Below are 22,400 nucleotides of genomic sequence, written 5' to 3'. Positions count from 1 at the left end.
GGATCCGAGAAAATAGACGATACAGGTGAAGCAGCTTGACAACATTACTCCTGCAACCACCAGATCAGAAGCAACTTAATCAGTAGGTCATTTTGTTATGTAAATGGCAGTTGGCATGTAATTAAAGGGTTAAGTTGTGTATGCTCTGAACATTTTGATAAACTTATATTACAATATGTATATTATTGTATTTTCTTAATATAAATTCAAATATTTTGCTATTATTGGTTAAGAATCGTGTTTTAAAAGTTAATGTAATATCTCTGACTCCTATCCGGGTCGGGTACGGGTTGGGGGTGTTACATCTACCATCTTCTTCTTCTTCGGTATTTAAGAACGTCGTCGCCTTCTTTGAGTAGTAGGAGGTAATCTCTCCGATGGACCACATGGAAGGGTGTGCCCAGTCTCCCGTTCAATTCTTCTTTTGAGCTCTCTTAGTATCCGAATTTGCCCCAGCTTTTCCGGGGACAACTTATCCCAGTAGATGCCTGCAAATCAAAGAATAGTTGTATCCTAATACTAATATCAAGTGATGAGTTTTTAAATTCAAGTTGGCAAAGAAACAACCAAAATCGAATACTAGTTCCCCCAAACTTTCATCCTATATTTATGCCAAAATGCATGCACATCATGGTACTTGCTTTAATGTCTGGAGAGCTCTCTAGAGGTGATCTTATGGATGAATCTTTGATAGAGAGCCAAGTTACTAAATGGTGGAATGGTGTCCGGATACTTTCTGCAAAAATCCTTCATCGGGAAAATGAATACAAAATAATGGAATAAAAGATGCATTTATCCAAAGTGAACAACAATAGGGGATCATTCCTCTTTTGTACTTGGCAGTAACCAATTATTTTCTGGGCAAAAAGTAAGCTAGAAGTTTTCAAATTCATCACCATGGGCAATAAATCATGGCTAAAGACATAAAACCGAAGGTAGAACAAGAGTTTTTACCAACCTTGAGGCTTCGGAATTGCTGTATTGGTGAAAATAACTTGAGTAGGAGTACATATGATGTCAACAGGGACATCATGGACCAGCAATTTCTCAATTGGAATATCATCTACCAACTGATAGTCATGCACTGTAACAAAACACAGAATCCAGTAATCGATGTGGGAAAATTGTTAGATAGCATCCGACAAATATATTAATGACGCAAGCAGTATCAAGAGCAGAGGAGTTATGGCTGATAACAACACTGCATTCTTCATTCTTCTGCTTTTATGTGTGTACATATATAACACTTTTTAAGATCTCAGCAGTTGTACCAATCTCCGTGACAAGGAGCTTCAGTGCTTTATAACTAACCAAAGCTTCATTTGACAAATAAAAACAGATATTCTCTAGTCAGTGTGTCTAGAAAATCTCATAATCTAAAAGTAAAGTTGATAATAATTTACCATGAAGTGATAGAAGAAGCAAAAGTCAGGAAAAACACTGAACAGTTAATAGTCTAGGGTCCAAAAAAAATCATGTGGTGCTTTTGGACCTAGAGTTGGAATTCATGTTATTGTTTTCTTGTAAGATGTCACTTCAAATTTTTAACTACAGATGATAGATTACATACAAGGATGTTCACAAGTCGATTCCCCTAAGATCACCCATCAAACAACTGTTAGGAAATGAAAAATCTATCAGATGTCACTTATGTAATTGTTCAACGAGCTACACATATCGGATAGCATCTATAGTTCACCTAAGATCAACCATCAAACAACTATTAGGAAATAAAGAAAAATCTAACATAATTATTCAACGACCTACATATGAGATAGCATCTACAGTTAAAAAATAACTAGTGAAGAAAATCACATGTGAATAAATTTTGAGTGCTAAAGAGTAGATATATCTAAACATTGCAATTAATTGAAATTCAGATTATTATCATGGGGTTTGAGAATGTTAACACTAGTAAAAAAGTAAAGATATGAGTTGTGGTCTAAAACAGTTGCAATAGACTACTGGCTTCCTGTTGCAAGTTCAATGTTGAGTACTCATGAATAACCGTTCCAGTTTAAAAGGAAAGGGACTTCTGTTAAAAAATCCTTCTTTATTGAAAAATAGGTGACTGTTATACCTGAGGTAACCACCGGGGTTGAATCATCAATGGCACCCATATACCGCAGCATGCCATATTCAAGTTCGGCAAATCCCTGCAGCCAAGTCCTAATTCCTCTTAATAGCAGTTTTGAAAGGGTAATACACTAAAGAAGTGTTCTCAGTAGATTAATGGAGATTAGTTTTCATTCATAAACGGTACAGTGCCAATGCAATGCTGACTAACAAGATAACAGGAAAATTTTGGCTAATGTATTCAACTCATAAGGGAAAATAAACCTAAAGCGTTATTAGCAGCCAAGAAAATAAGCAAAGAAAGTGACAGTTTCTGCAAATTATTAGTTCTTAAAACTGATTGGAATGGTTCATTACCATTGATTATTGACTATCGGATGAGATAACAAAGATGACAAAAATGGGTTATGAATAGAAATTAGTATTTTGTATTTTCGAATGTGGTAGAGACAATTATATGTTCTTATATCACATTTTCCTCCACCATCAACCTTAGACTTACAGGATGACCAAAAAAGTAACGCAGGAAGACAGAATGGATCCTTACCTCTCCCTTGCCGAGTCGAGCCCCAGTATTTGGATCTACAGCAACTGAACCAATGACAATTACATCCACCTTGATCTTTTCATCCAATCCAATTGGCCTTCCATACTTTGCAACCCCTACAGAAGTGCATGCCTCATTGATGGTACTAGGAGTAAGCATAGAGGACTCAAGTATTGAAAAGAAACCGGTTCTCAAACGAGGTTGTGGAGTAAGCAACTTCTTGCCATCTGTACACATATAGAGGTCATATATTAAGCTATAAACATAGCTGCTCCTGTACCACAACAATTATGTTCTAACTTCATTAAAAGAATGTGGATTGACCTAAAAGTAATTAAAAACCCAATATATACACTCAAATAAAACTCTCTTGTATGATATCCTCAACAGTCACCTAGCAACCCAATGAAATCATGTCTTTTGAAGAGCTGTTATCCCTCATTTCTTAGATTCTCTATTGCTTATGGTCTTTATGTCCAAATTACTCAACTGGTTTAAATGAAAACATTTAAAAGTCAAATGGAATGCATTCAATCACTATAGTGATAGCAAATTGATGATTTTCGGTAAAAACTAACCAGAAAGAGTGAGAAACCTGACTTGCTTCTGAGGCGAATCCGGGTTTACCTTTACACATTTTGCCATCACAAATGCCTCCAGCTCGCTCAACTGCCCAAAATTTCCTCATCAAGTATATGAAACCCAGAAAATTCAACAGTTCGAAAGGTTTATGAGTTTTTACTTTTTTGGCAGCAGCTGAGGCACCTACAAAGTTTGGGATCCGATGATGAACGGGTCTGGGGTTCTGGGCAATATTCTGCGCCTCCATGAAATCCCAAACCCTTTTACGAATGACCCATTTCCAAGCTCTGGGATCATCATCTGTTTCCGTCATTGTTTTGGAAGTCTGGGCCATTGATTCTCGAGCCTTGGCGTCCAATCTCAACCTCTCAGCTTCATATGCCAACTCATCAAACTCCTTAGGATCAGAGTTATAATTTGTCCTGCTTTGGGGCCTGAAACTGAAGGAATTAAGTTTGTGATTGGCAAACAGGTGTCGGGTGCGATTGTGAGTAAACGGAGTTGATAATCGGATCATAGATGAGTCCACGGCCATGGCCATGGGAATGAAAGTCCTGGTAAAAACGAACCAATTCGGGAGTGTTGGTATGCATGCATGTGTAGTTTTCTCGATGGTGGAGTGACGAGAGAAGGTGATAAGGATTGAACGGCTCAGATCCGAGTTCATTAATTCCCTCCATTAACTCCAGCAAGAAAATATTATATTATTTATTAATTAAAATTTAATCGATTTATTTGAATTTATTCAAAATTGATAATTGACCAAAAAAATATCTTCTAAACCGATTAAATGTTCCGAATAAGCTGAAATTTAAATAAATAAATTTAATTTGTTTGGCTTACTCGATTTAACCAAATATTTGCATTTCTATCCATATTATTTCATATGATAGTATGTATGTATATTAATAATTAGGGTAAAGTAGAGTAATGATCACTGAACTTTTCTAAAGCTTTCATTTAGATCCCTCAACTTTTAAAACTTGCAATACAGTCCCCCAACATTTAGTCCGTTTGCAATATGGTCCCCCAACAGTTACGTCGGGGATCATATTGCAAACGGACTAAATATTGGGAGACCATATTGCAAACGGACTAAATATTGAGGGATTATATTGCAAGTTTTAAAAGTTGAAAGACCTAAATGAAAACTTTAGAAAAATTAAGTGAACTTAATCATAAAATATTAGTCTTTCACCTCATTAAAGGAATTTCCTAGTAGGAATCACTCGCTATATCAAGATATGCACCGACCAAAACTAAGAAAAAATAATTAGTTTATTTTTTATAAAAAAATATTTTTATTTATTAATTAATCTATGGGAGTATATTGGAGAATTACATTTATATCATGTGTAACATAAATGATCTTAACATTTTTTATTGAAAAAAAGTAGTAATAATCTCTATCAACATTTTTTCTAACAAAATAAATAAATAATAAGTTTTTACCATGAATGAGATTTAAAAATAAAGTATTCTTTTTAATTAGTTAATCAAATAAATCAAGTGCAACTATTATTATTAAGAATTAAAATATGAAATATTATATTTATATACCTCAAGAGAAATAAATGAGATTTTAATTTCTCCACGAAATAACCGGAAAGGCTATAGGATAGCTAATTAAACCCAAAACCAAAGCAGATTGGTCAAATACAAATATCCCAAGCTTTAGTTATTTCTTTGGCATTTCACATTGGAAGAATTTTGGTGACGATAGTTTTAGATATACAAAATAAATAGGATGAATTACTTGTTGATTACGATTTTTTAGAACTTATAAATTAAAATTAGTGGGGATCCCAAAATATTTTGTAGGGTGAGTACATGTATGTTAATAACATAACATTTTTAAATAAGGTAGTCACAATCAAAATTTCATGATAAACCACTATATTATGTAAAGTTATTCTACGTTGTTGGTAATTGTGAATCTTTTTAAGTTGATATTGTAAAGAGATGTTGATGATTTTATCAAAGTCATAGATATCTATTAACGATTTTGATGGTCCTTGTTGGCCTGAAAGAAATTTGGTTATTACAACAGTGACATATATAAAAATTATCTTTTAGGGTGATCATATATAGCGCAAAATCTTTTATACGAGGCGGATACAAATAAAATTTTAGAATGAACACAATCAATCAAATGAGTAATTAATCGAGAAAATTCAAATTTCAAGATGGACACGTGTATGTTCTAAAAACAAGTTAAATATGCCTTGATTACAACTATCGACTCATTCTTCCTCTAAAGATGTAAGCTTAATCCAAAATGACAAAAAATTAATATATATATATATATATATATATATATATATATGTTCTTATCTTTATTGCCCGTCGATGGATTTTATTAATTTTTGAAGTATATTGCTCTCTTCTGTGTGGGGTACACGTTCACCATCGGGATTCAAAAGGTTGTGCTTTAAGCATAAGGAACCTGATAACTCGAATGATATAAGTTTCTCTCCCTCTCTTCATTTTTTTGATTTAGATTTCCTTTTTTTTCTTCTTTTAATTCTTTGTGAATCTGCTCTCTTCCGTTGCAGATTTGGTTGTAGTGAAGTGATGATGGACGATGAAGCTCGTGGTGGCTATTAAGGTTGACTTGATTATTAGTTTTGGATATCCAAACTGATTAATTACATGTATATAATTAATTATTCTAATCTTAATATAAAATAATTTAATCTTATTATTTAGTTAAAAATTAAAAACAGGAAACAATTTTTTTGAGTATCCGTCTTACCTGAAATTATAGCCTGGGTTCGATAAGTGTACTTGTATTATTTTAAAATAATTTTTAAATTTCAAATGAAATTCAATATCTTCGAATATAATAAAAAGAGAAAAATTAACAAAAGTTATATCATCATAAAAGAAATAAAAATATTATTTTCATATTAGCATTAAAATAGTACATCATTAATTTAATAAAAAATTAAAAGTTTTAATTGTAGAATTAATAGCTAATGATATAACCCTTTTAAGGGTAAAGTATAGTAATGATCACTGAACTTTTCCAAAGCTTTCATTTAGGTCCCTAACTTTTAAACCTTGCAATACAGTCCCCCAACATTTAGTCCGTTTGCAATATGATACCCGACGTAACTATTGGGGGAACATATTGCAAACGGACTAAATGTTGAGGGACTGTATTGCAAGTTTTAAATGTTGAGGGACCTAAATGAAAGCTTTAAAAAAGTTCAATGACCATTACTATACCCTAATAATTAAAACATATAAACTTATATGTATTTTTTCATAAAAGGGAAATATATCTATAGCTGATGTGTATGTGTTTTTATAGAAGAAAGAATTTTCAAACATCAAATTTAGTTCAACAATCAAATATGTATACACATTTTAATCATTTAATTCTCATTAATATCGAATCTATTGAAGGATTTTAATTTTTCCTACAACTCTCATATTTAAGTAACTGAATTTGCAATATGTATATGAAATTATTCACTCTTAATTTCAATAATACATTTAAAAGAGATGTATATTTCATTTAAAACTGAGGAAATTTGTCAATTGTTTAGCTCCACAAATTAAGATGTGATTAAAAGCATAATTTACTTTGAGCATCCTGAATCAATGGTGGTTTCTATCAAAATCTAAGGTAATCGAAGACGGAAACCAGGTTGAAGTAGGCACTGCTGGCACCTAAGCTTTCAAATGTGGAGGAATTTTGTTGGCTCAACATTACATTGCTTATCAGCCTCGAGCAACCTCCTTCTCCTTGGCCTTGCACAATTCATCAGCTGACTTCACAAACTTTTTAGTCGAACTCATCAATCTGCACAAAATTTTCAAACATAAATGCAAGGTCACTTACATTCCATAACTTCAATAAACTTATTAAACACCAATGAAACCAGCTCAAGTCTTTCTCCAATCTCTTGGCCTCATCCTTGGTGAAACCAGAACCCGCTTTCTTTATCGAATCCAATGCCTGTAAGGCAAGCAAAATGATTAAGTTGCAGCAATTGCTACTCCATCTCCGGTATCAAATTTTACATGGACAAAAGAAGTATTCCCTTTTTTGTTATCTCCAAGCTATGGTTGATAAGAAGAGTTAGCAGGCGAGACATCATCTCGTGTTACCAATAACTCGTAAAGACTAGTTTCATAAGCTAGCTTTGAATAAGAGAAATCGTAGCGTAGAAAGTATTGCCAACGGAAAGATTGCGCCACACGTGCAGAAAAGCGTTTAAGAAAGGGTGGGTTGGGATTTTAGTCTAAAAACCAGGGCGGGTTTGGAGCGAAAAAAATTAAAATTCATCGGGGTGGGGTGGGTATAAGAAAAATGTTTTCGGATTGGGGTAGGAGCGGCCAAAAACCCGGCCCAGCCCGCCCCGTGCCCATCCCTAGTTGCCACAGATAACAATAAGAGGTAAAAGGGTTCGATATCTTAGGCATACCATAAAAGATCATCTGAACCTCGGTCTGAACAATAGCTGGGAGAAACTTTTAATATAACAAGAGATATCACATTCAAAGCTGGACATTTCAATTTAAAACCTTCAACCTCTCGAATGTCAGAACTCAGAATTACTTTCATTGCATTTTATTGGGTTTGAAACATAATTATCAGGTATATAAATACATTGCACAATACCTTTTGTCGAGCCCTTCTTATGCTTTGTTTAACATCTTCAGAAGACTTGGCAACGACCTTGCACATAGCCTGCGGTGGTGCAAGAATATCTTAACAGTGAACAGCATAGATGAATGCCAAATAAGTGCAAAAAAGGTCAAGACAATCCCAAACTCACCTGCATATGCTCTTTTGTTAATCTGGTTATCACAAAACAAAGAATAACTAAATCAGTTGAGAGACCATAAAGTGTACTTGCAAATGATAACGATCAAGCATGAAAAATAAAAAGAAAATACTAATCGCAGATAAATAACAATCAATATAATCAGATTAGAACATACTAATTGTACATAGATTGCACTTAATTTATAAGCATTATTACATTGGTGATCAAATCAAACACTTCAACTTCCATACTAACTACCAAACACTATCAGGTCCTAAATTAGAAAGAATTATCCATAATGGAAATAATTCAGAGTAAACACTTACGGTGGAATAGCAGCGACCAACCGTTCCCCATCCACCTTTGGATTTAAGCATAATGGAGATGCAACAATGGCCTTCTCTAATGCTTTCAGAGTCTGGAAGGAAAAAAAACAACCTTTCAGTGTTATGTTTCCTCCAAAGTGGATTATAAATTTATTGTTATTCAACATGCTCTAGACAGAAGATTCTATCAATGGCTGCAGTTTTCTTTGGATCAAAAAACAGAATAGGAAAAAAAAGGCATTATGCTTGTTTAAGCATTTTGCTCAAATAGACACAAGAAAAAGTCTTATGTTAAAAATGATAATGTTTGAAATATTAAAAAAAAAATTTGTGTTTATTAGTGATAAGTTCATGAATTTTTAATATTCTGAGCAAAAAAAAAACAACATCAATTAGAAAGGGGGGAAATTGGCATAGAAGAAGTTTGTACTCTTACATTTGGATCATATGGATTCACCGATAAAGTTTTAGAATCTATAACAGAACAGCTAAGTGGTTCAGTTGCATCTTTACACCTTCCGTTTCAACGATAATATGGTCAAGCATTCCTGTATAAATACATTAAAATTGTTTTATTTTTAAACCACTATACTACAAATAAAATAAAATTTTATAAAATGCAAAGAAATTCAATTAAACCAGAAATATACCTGCAGATGCTCTTACTGTTCTCAATTTGGCTAGCTCCCGGGTTAAGGCCACTATTGCAGCATCCATCTGTGATGAAGCACTTGCTTTAACAGAAGGCCCGATATCAGGAGCCAGTTCCATTTAACTCCCACCAGAATCATCCTCTAACAATGCAAATTAAGGGAAATCACTACCGAATAAACCATTTCTTCTGATTTTAATAAAGCATCGGTATCCACATAAAAGAATCCAACTCATATGTTCAAAAGAAACTAATCCCTAGATTCCAACTTAATAATATTTTTTTTTGCAAAGAAGAGAGATCATTGATTGTAGCAAAACAATATGCAACCCATCAAGAAAAAAAAACCAACCACTTTTCACAATAAATCAACAAACAATTAAAAACAGCTTCTTCTTCTTCTTCTTCTTTTTTCTTCTTTTTTTTTTTTTTTGCTTTGAACGAAATCCCAAGAGAAAATAAGTAAGACGGGGTTAGAAATTACTGGATTTTTCTCCTTTGGCGAAACCTCGACGAGAATCTCCGAGCAAAGCAAAGGAAGGGAAGGGAGTGTTGTTTCGGGAATGGAGAGTTTGCTGGTTGTGAGAAACAAGAAGGAGACAGATGTTGCAGGTTTGGGTATTTGAGCCCATAAGATACAGTGTTGTTTGTATTGTGTTTCTTAATCGCATTGCTCGTCTGAGATACGAAGCCATTGTTTCCCCACTCTCCGTCTTTCTTCTCTGTTTCCGTCTCAGTTTCTAAGCTTTCAAGTTCTTTACATCGGGTTTAGGGTTTTAGTTTTGTCAATAAAAAAATCAAAATAGTAATAAAAGAAAGTCTATGCTTTGGGATTTTTAAAATTTTAATTTTACGTTAATATTTATGTTTAAAACCGGTTAACTGTATTAGAAGTCCTTTGTTCTACATCAAAATATGCATTTTAGTAAAAAAAACCATTAACCAACATCGATATTATTTAAAGCATATATTATTTTAGAATCACTTTAATCTAATAAAATATATGTTTTAGTTTTTTATTATAAAATATAATATTTTCATTCTATAAATTTGAAAATTTTAACATTTTGAATTTTGATTCAATGTTTTAAACCGAAGAAATAAGAATGATTTAAAATATTTTTCTTTATAATGATTTTTTATGTGAATCAAATCCGAATCAAACGTCCCTTGCGAGTTAGTGGGCAGAAGGCCTGCAGATGCATAGGCCCATCAAAGCTTTATTTATTTATTTTATAGTTTCATATTATTCATTGTGTCTATGGCCTGAAGACTAGGGAGGAAAAGGAGCATTTTTATAACTAGCTTATCCAAAACCAGAGTACAAACAAATGGCTCTCCTCGCCTGTAATCCACTTCCCTCTCTATCTTCTTCTCCATTTCCTTCTTGCTCCACGTCGTTGCCCATCTTCGTTTTACCAAGTATGTCTGCTTTTTCGTTTCACTCCGTCTTCTCTGGGAATTTTCATCGAACACCTCTTGTCATTGATGTAAACATTCTTCATCTTGTTACAACTTTTTTTTTTCTATTCGTTGTCAGTTTCCAGGTTGCGTTTGAAAGCGGTTGATTATCATCCTTTAAAATGTTCAATTGGTGCGCAGCTTGTCCCCAACAAGAAAAGATCGGGGATGATTGTGAAAGCATCTGCTGAAAGTACCGATGGCGAGCAACAGGTTCCATCGGAAACCAAGAAGGAAGATTTGGCTGTGGGACAACTTCCTTTAGAGACTAAGATGCAGCAGTTAGCGGAGCAGAAGATGAGGATGAAGCTGGCCAAGAAGATAAGGCTCCGTAGGAAGCGACTTGTTCGCAAGAGAAAGCTGAGGAAGAAGGGACGCTGGCCTCCTTCTAAGATGAAGAAATTGAAGAATGTATGACCTTTTGCTTACTCTTTTCAAATTCCTTCTTTTTATCGTGTAGATGTTATATGCTTTTGAGCAGTGATGACCTCAATGAACTGAATCTGCTGTTATTCGATTTCATTTTGGAATCTCAAAGATGTATGATCTAAGTACTTGCCTGATTTTGCTATCTCCTAGGTGAAATTCAAGCTATTTGTTCATTTGATACTTAAATGCATCCCATTCCCAAGCGTATATACATGATAATCCTGTCATTTTAGTGACTTTTACATGCTTGTGTTTCACTGCCCTGTAACTATTTTCTGAGGTGAAAGAAAACGGAGGAAGTTGATTCATTCCTTTGAGATCTTTGGGTAACAACAAAGTTAATTTTTGGGAGGATATTTGGCCTATGTATTGAAGCTCTATGTTTATATTCTCTGTTATTAAGATTTGGATGAATGTGGTATACAGATATGTGTCTAATGTAAGGTGTCTTCATTTTTTTTACTTTTCATGTATTTAGAAGGTCCTAAGAATATCATATCTTTGTATTTATATCTGAATATGCATCATATATAGGTTTGGAACATGGGTTGAGTTTCGTGTATCATTTACCGGCTTCTGTTTTGGTTCGGTCATTGTTAGAGTTACAAATGCCATTTTGGCATCTGGGGTATAACTTCTTTAAAGAATAAGAAAGCACATATAAGTTTAGCCTACTACTTGTTATCATTCTGGTTAAGATGCAATCTATAAAATCCACAAGTTTCAATTTCTTTTATTGTGTATGATCTTCTACGCATAATAAAAACTTTAAAAATAAGTATTTTCTTGGACAATAGTCATATCCCAAAATTCACTCCTAGTCTAAACAACATGATATGCAAGGAACAAATTGCCAAGTCCCCTTATCATGTGGAGGAAAAAAAAGAAGGGGTAATGTTGAATTGGCATCATTGAAGATGATACTTGTGAAGAAAATGGAAATTTTGGTTGTTTAAGATGAAATTGATCAGAGATCTGGGATAATCAAGAGTACAAGAATTGGTAAAAGTTTTATATTTTCTTAAATCTGCGCTTAATTTTGTTGGGGTTACTTTGGTCCCTTTAGGTTGTTGAGGCTGATAAGTCGACCACTTGTTCAAGGGATTGAAGGAATTGCTGTATTTCATTCGTGCATGGTAAATTTTTGCAGTTTTAACAAAGTTGAAAGGGGAAATATAAGGTCGGAGGAGGAGGTTGTCCATGAAACTAATGTAAGAAGAGATAATTGCCTTTAAAGTCTATCCTTGGTAGGAATGTAAACGCTCACAAGTTTAGGGTTTTTGTTTGTTTTTTATTTCTTTCCAGCAAATGATTTTTAATATAATACACCTTTTATTGTTGAGGGAACTTTTAACTCTTGCAAAAGTATGTAGGTGTGCGTAGTTTATCATAAACCAAGCTACCTAGTGGTTAAAGGGAAAGTCCTCGTCTATAGAGTTCTTAGGTTTGAGCATCATAGACTGCAAAGGTATTTATGATTTTATTGTCAAATGATTGAGAATCTTTAGAACATATACTACTTGTAATCACTTTAGATTAATAAAAAAAAATACGTAGATTATAATTTATCCATTGATTGAACATTCAACAATTGCTTGTCTTCCGTACATTTTTAGAGCTGGTTGATAGGGAGCATCTTGAGCGATTGCTCATGATCCCTATTTTCGATTTTTATAATTGAGGTTTGTAATTTTTTTAATCTCACTTTTTACATTTATAATTAAAGTTTCTAATTTTTTCAACTTCATAAAATTCTCAATTTATCATCCCTTTCTTAATCTATCTTATTAATTCATTTAATTTCGAATTAAATCTAATCATATTATGATTTGAAAGAAAAAAAAACTAATCATATTATTGTCTTTGTCTCAAATCTCTTTCTTCAATTTATTAAATATTCTTTAACTCCTATTCTTCTTCAATTTCAATCTAACGGTAAAAATTTATTCTTTATTTTTTATTCATTGTTCAAAATCAAGCTCCATGTCATATTCACATTCATTTTTTTTTATTCTGTTAGTTGTATATAAGGTGTTTTCATAATAAAAAAAATAAAAATAATGTTTAATAAAATTTAATCATTTTTTTATGCTTTGTTAGTGTAATATTAAATTAATTATTTAAAGTAATTGAGTATACTTTCATTTATAGGATTTATTTTTTAGTTTTCACTTACACAGTAAAAAATATCTGAGACGACTTTGATGAATAGCCAAAGTGTATATTTAACTTATATTAAACTTTTTGTTAAAAAAAATTATATTAAACTATTACCACAAAATAAAAGATTTTTGTTAGATCTAAGATTAGAATCAAGAACAATTCATAAAAATATCCAAAAATTTCACCACGAAATTAGACTAAAAGTTAATTTATAATATACCAACTTTATTATGTAACATATATAAATATTAAATTAAAATTAAGTAATTTCTCATTTTTTTAAGTCTTAGGGGCTCAAAATTTATTTATCCTAATTTATGATTAAAAATGAAAAAGAAATGTTAAAATATCATAAATGCCATGAACCAAAATGAAGGGGAGTTTAATGGTACACCACAAATTCTTGGGCCATGCAGCCATGCTCAGAAACAAAAGAGAGTAATCAAGCCCGGCTATGGAGTTCACACGTGTCAGTATCCGATTCACAGACACAGATTTCGTTGGATGAGATTCAATCAACTGTCCGTCGCCTATAAATCAAACCAGCTTATCCTGCTCTGTCGAAAAACAAGCATGGCAACCGAAATGGCCCTTGTAAAGCCTATCTCCAAGTTCAGCTCCAGAACCCCAATTTTCAGCAACTCACGATATGGCAAGTTCACCACCGTCAGAATGTCATCTACTTCGCCGCCAGCGACGACGAAGACCGCTTCCAAGGGCGGCAAGAAAGCTTCCAAAACGGCAATCAAAGAGACCCTTTTGACGCCGAGGTTCTACACCACCGACTTCGATGAGATGGAGACCCTTTTCAACACCGAGATCAACAAGAACCTTAACCAGTCCGAGTTCGAGGCACTGCTGCAAGAGTTCAAGACTGATTACAACCAGACCCACTTCGTGAGGAACAAGGAGTTCAAGGAGGCTGCTGATAAGATTGATGGTCCTTTGAGACAGATCTTCGTTGAGTTCTTGGAGCGGTCTTGCACTGCTGAGTTCTCCGGTTTTCTCCTCTACAAAGAACTCGGAAGGAGGCTCAAGGTATCATAATATTCATTTACCCTCTTTTCTAGTCATTAGGGTCGTAAATGAGACTTGGAGCTTGAGTATTAATTAGCTCACTCAATTTAAAAAGTTTAAAGTTGAATCGAGTTCAAATTTGTTCGAGTTTGAATGGAGTTTAAATTTAAGCTTCAACCGAACTAAGTTTATGAATGTTTGGAGAATCAAACTTCAATTTTTGAGCTCAAATTTGAGTAGCTTGTTATCTCTCTCGTCTCATTTACATCCCTATGCGCCGTAGCTAAATATATATTCATTTGTTTGGCTAAATACCGCAGAAAACCAATCCAGTTGTGGCTGAGATTTTCTCTCTTATGTCAAGGGACGAAGCCAGGCATGCGGGGTATGCACATTGATAGTTTTCTCTCTGTTTATGGCTATTATGGACAGATTAAGTTAAGTTAAAGTTTAACACTTTATTGATTTACAGGTTTCTGAACAAGGGTTTGTCTGATTTCAATCTGGCATTGGACCTTGGGTTCTTGACAAAGGCTAGGAAGTACACCTTTTTCAAGCCAAAGTTCATTTTCTATGCTACTTATTTATCTGAGAAAATTGGGTATTGGAGATATATTACTATCTACAGACACCTCAAAGAGAATCCAGAGTACCAATGCTATCCGATTTTCAAGTATTTTGAGAACTGGTGCCAGGACGAAAACCGTCACGGCGACTTCTTCTCTGCCTTGCTCAAGGCACAGCCTCAATTCCTTAATGATTGGAAGGCAAAGCTGTGGTCTAGATTCTTCTGTCTCTCGGTATTCATTTTGTTTCTTTCATACTATCTGTCATACTACATACCCATCACTGTGTTTTAACAATTTTGTTCTGCAGGTTTACGTTACCATGTACCTCAACGACTGTCAACGCACCGCTTTCTACGAGGGCATTGGACTCGACACCAAAGAATTCGACATGCATGTCATCATTGAGGTTTGATTCTGCCTCCATTGTTGTTTTTTTAATTTAAAGCATTCCATATGCATCTGCTTATGCTAGTAAAATTTGAGCTCTATCTAGGTGCATTTATTTATGGTTTTAATCTTGTTGAGCCATGATATTGGGGATTCTGCATCTTCCCCCAGCTTAATAGAAGCTAGAAGTTAGCAGCTAAATGGTTGTATAAGGCCTCGGAGTCTCGAGTTTCACCTGTTATTTACTTGTTAATCTTGGGATTCCTTGCCTGCAGACAAACCGAACAACGGCCAGGATTTTCCCCGCCGTGCTGGATGTTGAGAATCCAGAGTTCAAGAGGAGGCTGGACAAAATGGTTGAGATCAATGAACAATTGGTTGCTGTTGGGGAGACGGAGGATATTCCATTGGTAAAGAACTTGAAGAGGATTCCATTAATTGCAGCATTGGCTTCGGAGCTCTTGGCTACATATCTGATGCCACCGATCGAGTCAGGTTCCGTTGATTTTGCTGAATTTGAACCACGGCTTGTGTACTAGATTCTTATAAAGAGTTACATTTTTCTGGTACATTTTCAGCTTAAGTCGTGTTATATGTAGCAAGATTTAGCAAATGAAACTGAGAAACTGCTCAAGTCATTTTGCAAAAGTTTATGCCATATTGCATATCATTTCTCCTTTTTCTCTTCTTCACATACAACCGCTACTCGGACAAATCGATCACTCAGTCGATCACTCGTGACCAGACATAACCGAATAAAGCAATGACCTTCACCCAACGGAAATCGATGCGATATCGAAGCCATCATTGGATAAACATCCCCAAACAAAATCTCAAGTCCTCTGCTCCTTGCAAATCCTTGACCTTCTTGCCATGACAAAACAGAAAAACCACCATGATGAGATGATTAAAATCGACAAGAAGAAGACAATAGCACAACTTTGAACCAGACTCTCACAATGCTGTTAAAAACAACATTAGATCTCCGTCTCTCATAGTTTATATATATATTATACAGATTGTGTCCTTTTTTAGCTGTTAATATAGCTTTAAACACAAATAAATTTAGAAACAAATCAATTCGTTGAAACTCGGTTCATTTTTACAGCCTAAAAGGTTGTTCGTCGTAATAATCAAGCTATACCAAACTTAGTTTCATCCTTAAATTTGTGGTTCTTGGAAATCGGAGGCGAGTTGCTGTCAAAACCATAAAGGACGTCGATCTTCTGCAAAAGCTTGGGAACCACCGTTTCTACGTCTAAATTATGTTTTGAAGCATTAACACTTTCCCCATTGATTGAAAGATCATCGCCATCTTCTGGAACCAATGCCCGCAAATCGATCAACGAAGGTGGGATCCTTGAAAGCAGCACTTGCCTGAAGTTTGTCAATATGCCTTTGTTGAAAGGGTTTGCCTTTCTATCGTACCGGTACCGGAAGCTCTCATACGTCGTCAAGAATTCATGAATGCAAAAACGTATTGAAAGGGGCATTAATGAAATGAATAAGCAAAAACATGAGCGGGAACTGAAAATGATGATCACCTGGTTAGTGGAGATGAGGTAGAAATGGAAGACTGTGAGGCCGCCGACGAACCAGACGACGATGAAGCAATAGAGAATGAGAGCAACTGAGAGTATGTCCCGAGATACGGCGTTCCAGAAGCCGGTATCTTGTCGAAGAATGTTCACCCAAGTGCACGTGAACACGTATATTCAGAGTGCGGTGGATGATGATATGAAACAAATGAAGAAAGTGCGATGCAATCAATGACCCGCCCAATGTGTTTTTTTCCATATGAAACAGACATGAGACACAATAAGTAAATAAATTTAGTGCTTAATTAAAAAGATAAATATTTAATTCAAAAAAGATAAATATTTAAATTATATATATATATTACTTTTAAATATTTAATTCCTTTTAATCAAATTAGACGTTTAATGTTTTATTATTTAAGGTCGAACAGTTACATGTTTCACTTTTCTTTGACAAATTCTAAATCTAGTCACAATCTTACCTAGATGGAAGGGGAATTGGGGACTGTAGAGTAAGGAATGAGAATGTTCTTAGTGGATTTAAAACTTATGACCTAAGAGGGTACGAGGGAACAAAGATAAACAGCTTGACTAACCCATCAAGTATGCTTACTCCATTTTTTGGGTTTAAAAAAATATCACTCGATAAATATACGTATTGTAGCCTAATTCTTAATTCCTTTTATCCTTTTATAAAAAAATATATAAATCTTTAATTTTCTCAAACATAATCTCTCAAACTTTTTAAAACCGAATGAACCACTAAAATCCCTTCTCTTACACCATTTGTTGTGGTCAAACCAACCATTATTGCCCACCTCTTTCTTCATCGGGTCTATTATTGATTATCTTACTTTCTCATCGTTGTAATTCGACGAACAAGGTACCATGAACGAACAACAAACGAGGGTAGGCGCTATACACGACAAACATGCAAGAGGTACGATGAACTGCGCCATGCAACTCCTGCGATGAGAGAAGGATACTTCATTGTTCCCGCAACTTGGTGACATTCAACGAAAATACATAGAGTAAGAGGAAAAGAGATTTAAAGGATTTTTAAGAGAATATTTGAGAAATTGGAGGGATTTTTTAATAATTATGAAATTTTAGAATTTTTATATTGAGAGAATAATTGAATGATGGATTTTTTTTAATGGAACTTAACGACTCATCTTATAATAAGACAATGAAACGTCAATTACATATTTGTGAAAAAAAATATTATACATCTAAAATAAAAAAAAAGGATTTACTAAAATCTCAATATTATTTTAAAAAAGATTAAATTTAACTCTTTAACATTAAAAAATGTTTAAATTTTAATGGTCATGATATAGTAACTCACGTAATAGTGGATATGTGTACTTCATTATAATTTTTTTATGATTTATTGATTTTCTTATAATCTTAAAATTATTTATTGTCAATAATATCATATTAATATGAAGCAAATTTATGAGGATAGAAAACTATAGAGGTGGAGAACTAAATTTATGAGTATATTGTTAACTGAATAAAACAGATTTACTTCTCCGATGCATTGACCCACCCATGGACAACGATGGTCAAACCTCTGGACCCATTGGAGAACTAAATTTATGAGTATATTATTAACTTTTTGATGGCTCCTCATTATTTCTAACTTCAACCAAAAATAATTTGCTTTTTTTGCCTCGTCGCATCCTTTTCTTTCTTTCTTATATATACATCTTTTATTGCTCATTACTATTTTTAGGGTTTAGTAGGATCATCACTTTAAAAAAAAATCAAATGAAAATCAAATGGCCGGGGAAACTGTATATATACATTACATTATAATTTATTCACAACATATATAGTTTCAGTATATCAGATACATACAAACACCCACATATCATTTAAGTTTGCATATTACTACATCCATGAGTTTATTTCAGATAGAAGATTTAAGGGAGGACTCATCTTCTGCAATTCTATGACTCACAGACTCCTTTAACAAATCAAATGAAGTGAAAGAATGTGGTAGAAGTGGGACACTCATCTCCTTGTCCGCATTTTCCAGCAGTGTTTGAACGGGTACGACCTGCATATATCAACAAAGAAAATTTGGTGATGACGTTTTTATCATCCAGATATTAAGTTCCAGTTTGTTTCTTGGTTCTCATGTTAATAATGCATGGGACAAGATTCGACCTTTCGGGAATTCGTATTACTTTGCGTGAAGTAAACCCTCGGAGAACGACTAACGAAAACATTTTTTAGGGTATATGCATGAAACTGTGACTATCCTTAACTCGGATTTTTCCAATTGCCAACTAGATTATCATGGAATGCCGAGCATTCATTCCTCGGTGGCTATTGGTTTCTCCGAGTTATCTATCATGCAATCGATACATGGCTTTAAGGTTTTTGAAAATGGTATCATGTTCAATGCAACAAAAACAAAAGAGTTCAATTTCAATCTATGAAAAAACTTGCAATAGTGAAACAACAAAAGCTAGATGAAAACAAACAAAATGATGAATGATATAACCAGAAGTGAGGGGTATGATAGGGGCAAAAAGAAACAATAACCCAACTCCATCTCATGGAAGATGGAAGTAGCATTAATCATGCTTGACACAACCAACAAATCAACACCCCAGAATGTTTGGAATGACTCCACAAGTCAATTGGAAATTATGTTTCAAAATTACTATAGGGTCATTGGCTTTCATGAACAAGTGTATTCCAATGAATAAAAGGTAAAATGAGGACCACAATAGAAGCATATATTTTACTATTTTTGTCATATTTTCTTTTCAACTTTTGATACATTTGTGAGTAAGTCAAAACAAACTTAGTAGTAGAAAGACTAAGATGGTAGAAAACGCTGCAGTCAGGTTTCAAATCACAGTCCGAAAACGTGATTACGAGTTACCCGCTACACCCGTAATAGCGCTTGCGACGGCCACAATCACGATAAACCGAAATGACCGAAAACGCGACCACTATTTGAAAACTGCAATAACGCAAAAATATGCAAAGACTTTACAGACTTTTCTGCAAGCCGGAGAACATGCCTTCTGGACAGTTCCTGAAAAAGTAAAGAATAAAATAGCTGTTTTAGCTTCTTTGGCTCTTTGAAGGAATTCTCATCCATCAGACCAGCATATGTGAGAATGGTCTTTGTTGATGCAGACAGCTTTACAGAGTTTGGATCCAATCCACCAACAGAAATTTGGAGGTTCACTGAATTGCTTCCAAGTTTACAGCCTGGATTTAAAAACAAAGTCGAATATGTTTGAAGGTAAGTGGAATATAAGCACAAAATCAAAGACAATCAATATCTTTTCAATTAGTAAGACAATTTAGAAATATGCAAGTAATGGGTTTGGATATTTTCAGGAACGTGTAAATTCCAAAATATCAACATTAGAGACATGTAAATTCCAAAATGCCTAAATTTTCAAGTTATCCATCATTTTTCCTTCTCTTTTCTTTTGACTACAGTAATCTGGCACAATTAGAAATGAAAATTGAGTTCAACATAAAAATTATAAGATAAAAGCAAGCAACAACGTCTACTTTTGCACCAAAACTGTCCTCTGCGCTTCATTTCCAATTTCTACTAAACTTAAACATGATGCCAATGGTGTTTTAAGGACTAAACTGCAAGTTTTTAAAATTTATGGATCAAGTTTGAATATATAGGAAGTTCAAGGACTAGCTCCATAATTTTTCCATATTTTTCTGACACCAAAAATAAAAAATAAAATTAGATGGTTGGGATGATTTAAACTCCTAACCTTCGGATCATGGGTACCCATGCCTTAGACACCAAACTAAGCTCCTGTTTGTGTTTAAAAATAATAAATATATATTTTATAATTAGATTTGGGTTATAACCCAAAACCAAACCAGAAACCCTGTTCATGAATCAAGCCCCAAAACTAACTTATTCTTCAACCCCAAACCAACACACTATCGACCACCATCCTCCAACCATCTGTAGCGGTCGACATTGTCATTCGCCTCAGCAGCAACCCACGACCAATCCCCGATTGGAGAACCGCCAAATCGGCCACCATTTGGCCTAAATCGAGAGCGAAGCCGTTCGGATCCTCCCCGCTGCCCCTGTCGTTTCAACGTTGTTTCTCGTGGGGAAATCAAGGAACCAACAATACTAATCAATCCTGTAACACCCCTAACCCGTACCCGACCCGGATACGAGTCCGATGTGTCACATTGACTTTTCAAACTTTGACTCTTGACAAAATTCAAAGAAAATTTAAAGCTTTCATTAAAGTAAAAGCAGTTTAGTTACATAATTTGACCACAATAACCAAAATCCATCAGAGCATATTTAACTCAATCAATTAGTACATGCCAACTATATTCAAAATAACAAAAATCATTTAACTCATCTATTTTCTGATCTGAAATCTTGTAAGGGAGATGTTGACCTGTATTGCTCCTCACAGCTTCTATATTCACTTTCTGTAACCTGCGTGTGAAACACTCACACGCTAAGTCGATGACTTAGTGAGGCATAAAGAAAAACACATCTAATGGAATTCATACCCACTAATCATGCATGACTGTTTTATGCTATCAAATTATACAACTCATTTACATATACATCAACATATATTCATGTATATTATGTAACAGATACCATAACCCCTATCACACATATATCATATCATGCAATTCATATCACACATCATATACATATATCACATACATTGTTCTCATATCACCAACCTATTTATCCTTACTAATTCCCTTGTCATTACTTCAATTCCGTCATATGAGCATATAATGAATATAAACATATTATATATATTTTAATATGCCACAATACATTACGAATTTCTATAATCATATAATACATAAACGCATAGCATCTCATATCACCATGACATATATGCACTTCTACCATGTCATGAGAAATACACATATCATTATATCAAATTATGCTCTCTTTTCAAAGCCCATGTACACATGTGAGAACTATAGTTATGTGAGTCTATAGAGGTTGTGCACTATGCTGTCACCACAGCTCATATAATTGCACCGAAGTGCCACATAGAATTGCACCGGAGTGCTACGTAGAATTGCACTGGAGTGCCGTGTAGAATTGCACCGTAGTGCCATATAATAATGTCCATAAGGACCACATATCATTCCTTAAGAATCATATACATATACTAGGGATCAAGTATGTGTCTCACCAGACTTCACACATGTTCCAAAGAATACATATATGTCCCAAAGGACCACATATCATTCCTTAAGAATCATATACATATGCCAAGGATCAAGTATGTGTCTCACCAGACTTCACACATGTTCCAAAGAATACATATATGTTCCGAAGGACCGCGTAGACCCTCTACTCTTGGCATGCCAACTATACCCCTAGCTCTCATGACACATAACATGGGCATTAATATTTATGTTAACACATATTTATGTTAACATGCATTCACATATACATATAGTAATGTAGCTCTTTCACATAGCTCATCGTCATATAAATCACATATCCCATATACATATGAACCCATGGTTCACTTACGCGTAGAACATTTCCATATAATCGCATAGTCATATAATATTTCATATAACATATATTTTCTCTTTCATATATCTCATATCATGTATCATATCTTGTGATCATATAATCATGTTACTTATAATCACATAACTTCTACTCATAGAGTTCAACATCATTAAACTTAGTTCCCTTTTTCATATCATCATACATTTATATATTCTTATATGTCCTATCAATAACCTATAAACTTACTCATATTCTCATATATCATATTTTAATATAATTTGTATAGTAATACTCTATAATTGTATCATATAATGATTTTACCCAAGTACTCCTTTATAAAGT

The 22,400-nt window shown here is 34.0% G+C and overlaps 3 protein-coding genes, 1 long non-coding RNA gene and 1 pseudogene across 5 annotated transcripts; 3 read left to right on the top strand and 2 right to left on the bottom strand.

The window, feature by feature from the left end:
- The first annotated feature begins 243 nt into the window (after positions 1-243).
- LOC120198146 lies at positions 244-11,250 on the top strand. The gene is made up of 3 exons (XR_005523338.1): positions 244-254; positions 1,936-1,940; positions 11,135-11,250. It is a non-coding gene; the product is annotated as an uncharacterized LOC120198146 (long non-coding RNA).
- LOC120198143 (5-formyltetrahydrofolate cyclo-ligase-like protein COG0212) lies at positions 323-3,833 on the bottom strand. The gene is made up of 6 exons (XM_039199519.1): positions 3,366-3,833; positions 3,202-3,292; positions 2,624-2,850; positions 2,081-2,156; positions 959-1,084; positions 323-488 (listed from the first exon to the last, which is right to left on the bottom strand). Exons 1-6 carry the CDS (start codon positions 3,744-3,746, stop codon positions 331-333), a joined length of 1,059 nt encoding a protein of 352 aa, XP_039055450.1. The 5' UTR covers positions 3,747-3,833; the 3' UTR covers positions 323-330.
- On the bottom strand, positions 6,935-9,778 carry LOC120198145 (annotated as a pseudogene).
- Positions 10,236-11,063, top strand: LOC120198144 (50S ribosomal protein 5 alpha, chloroplastic). Of its 2 annotated transcripts, none has more exons than XM_039199522.1 (2): positions 10,236-10,386; positions 10,505-11,063. In XM_039199522.1, exons 1-2 carry the CDS (start codon positions 10,296-10,298, stop codon positions 10,840-10,842), a joined length of 429 nt encoding a protein of 142 aa, XP_039055453.1. In that variant the 5' UTR covers positions 10,236-10,295; the 3' UTR covers positions 10,843-11,063. The 2 variants fall into 2 exon arrangements, with proteins under 2 accessions (XP_039055453.1, XP_039055452.1); XM_039199521.1 differs by having other exon boundaries at positions 10,236-10,454; positions 10,567-11,063.
- Positions 11,251-13,559: 2,309 nt separating the features above from the next.
- LOC120198142 (magnesium-protoporphyrin IX monomethyl ester [oxidative] cyclase, chloroplastic-like) lies at positions 13,560-15,536 on the top strand. Its single transcript, XM_039199518.1, has 5 exons — positions 13,560-14,055; positions 14,355-14,419; positions 14,507-14,834; positions 14,911-15,009; positions 15,266-15,536. Exons 1-5 carry the CDS (start codon positions 13,591-13,593, stop codon positions 15,527-15,529), a joined length of 1,221 nt encoding a protein of 406 aa, XP_039055449.1. The 5' UTR covers positions 13,560-13,590; the 3' UTR covers positions 15,530-15,536.
- Positions 15,537-22,400: the final 6,864 nt, after the last annotated feature.

Source organism: Hibiscus syriacus, unplaced genomic scaffold, assembly GCF_006381635.1.
Source record: "Hibiscus syriacus cultivar Baekdansim isolate YM2019G1 unplaced genomic scaffold, ASM638163v2 tig00117056_pilon, whole genome shotgun sequence".
Taxonomy (NCBI): Eukaryota; Viridiplantae; Streptophyta; class Magnoliopsida; order Malvales; family Malvaceae; genus Hibiscus; species Hibiscus syriacus.
Note: the sequence above shows the minus strand (reverse complement) of the source record. Positions and strands in the feature narration are given on the sequence as shown.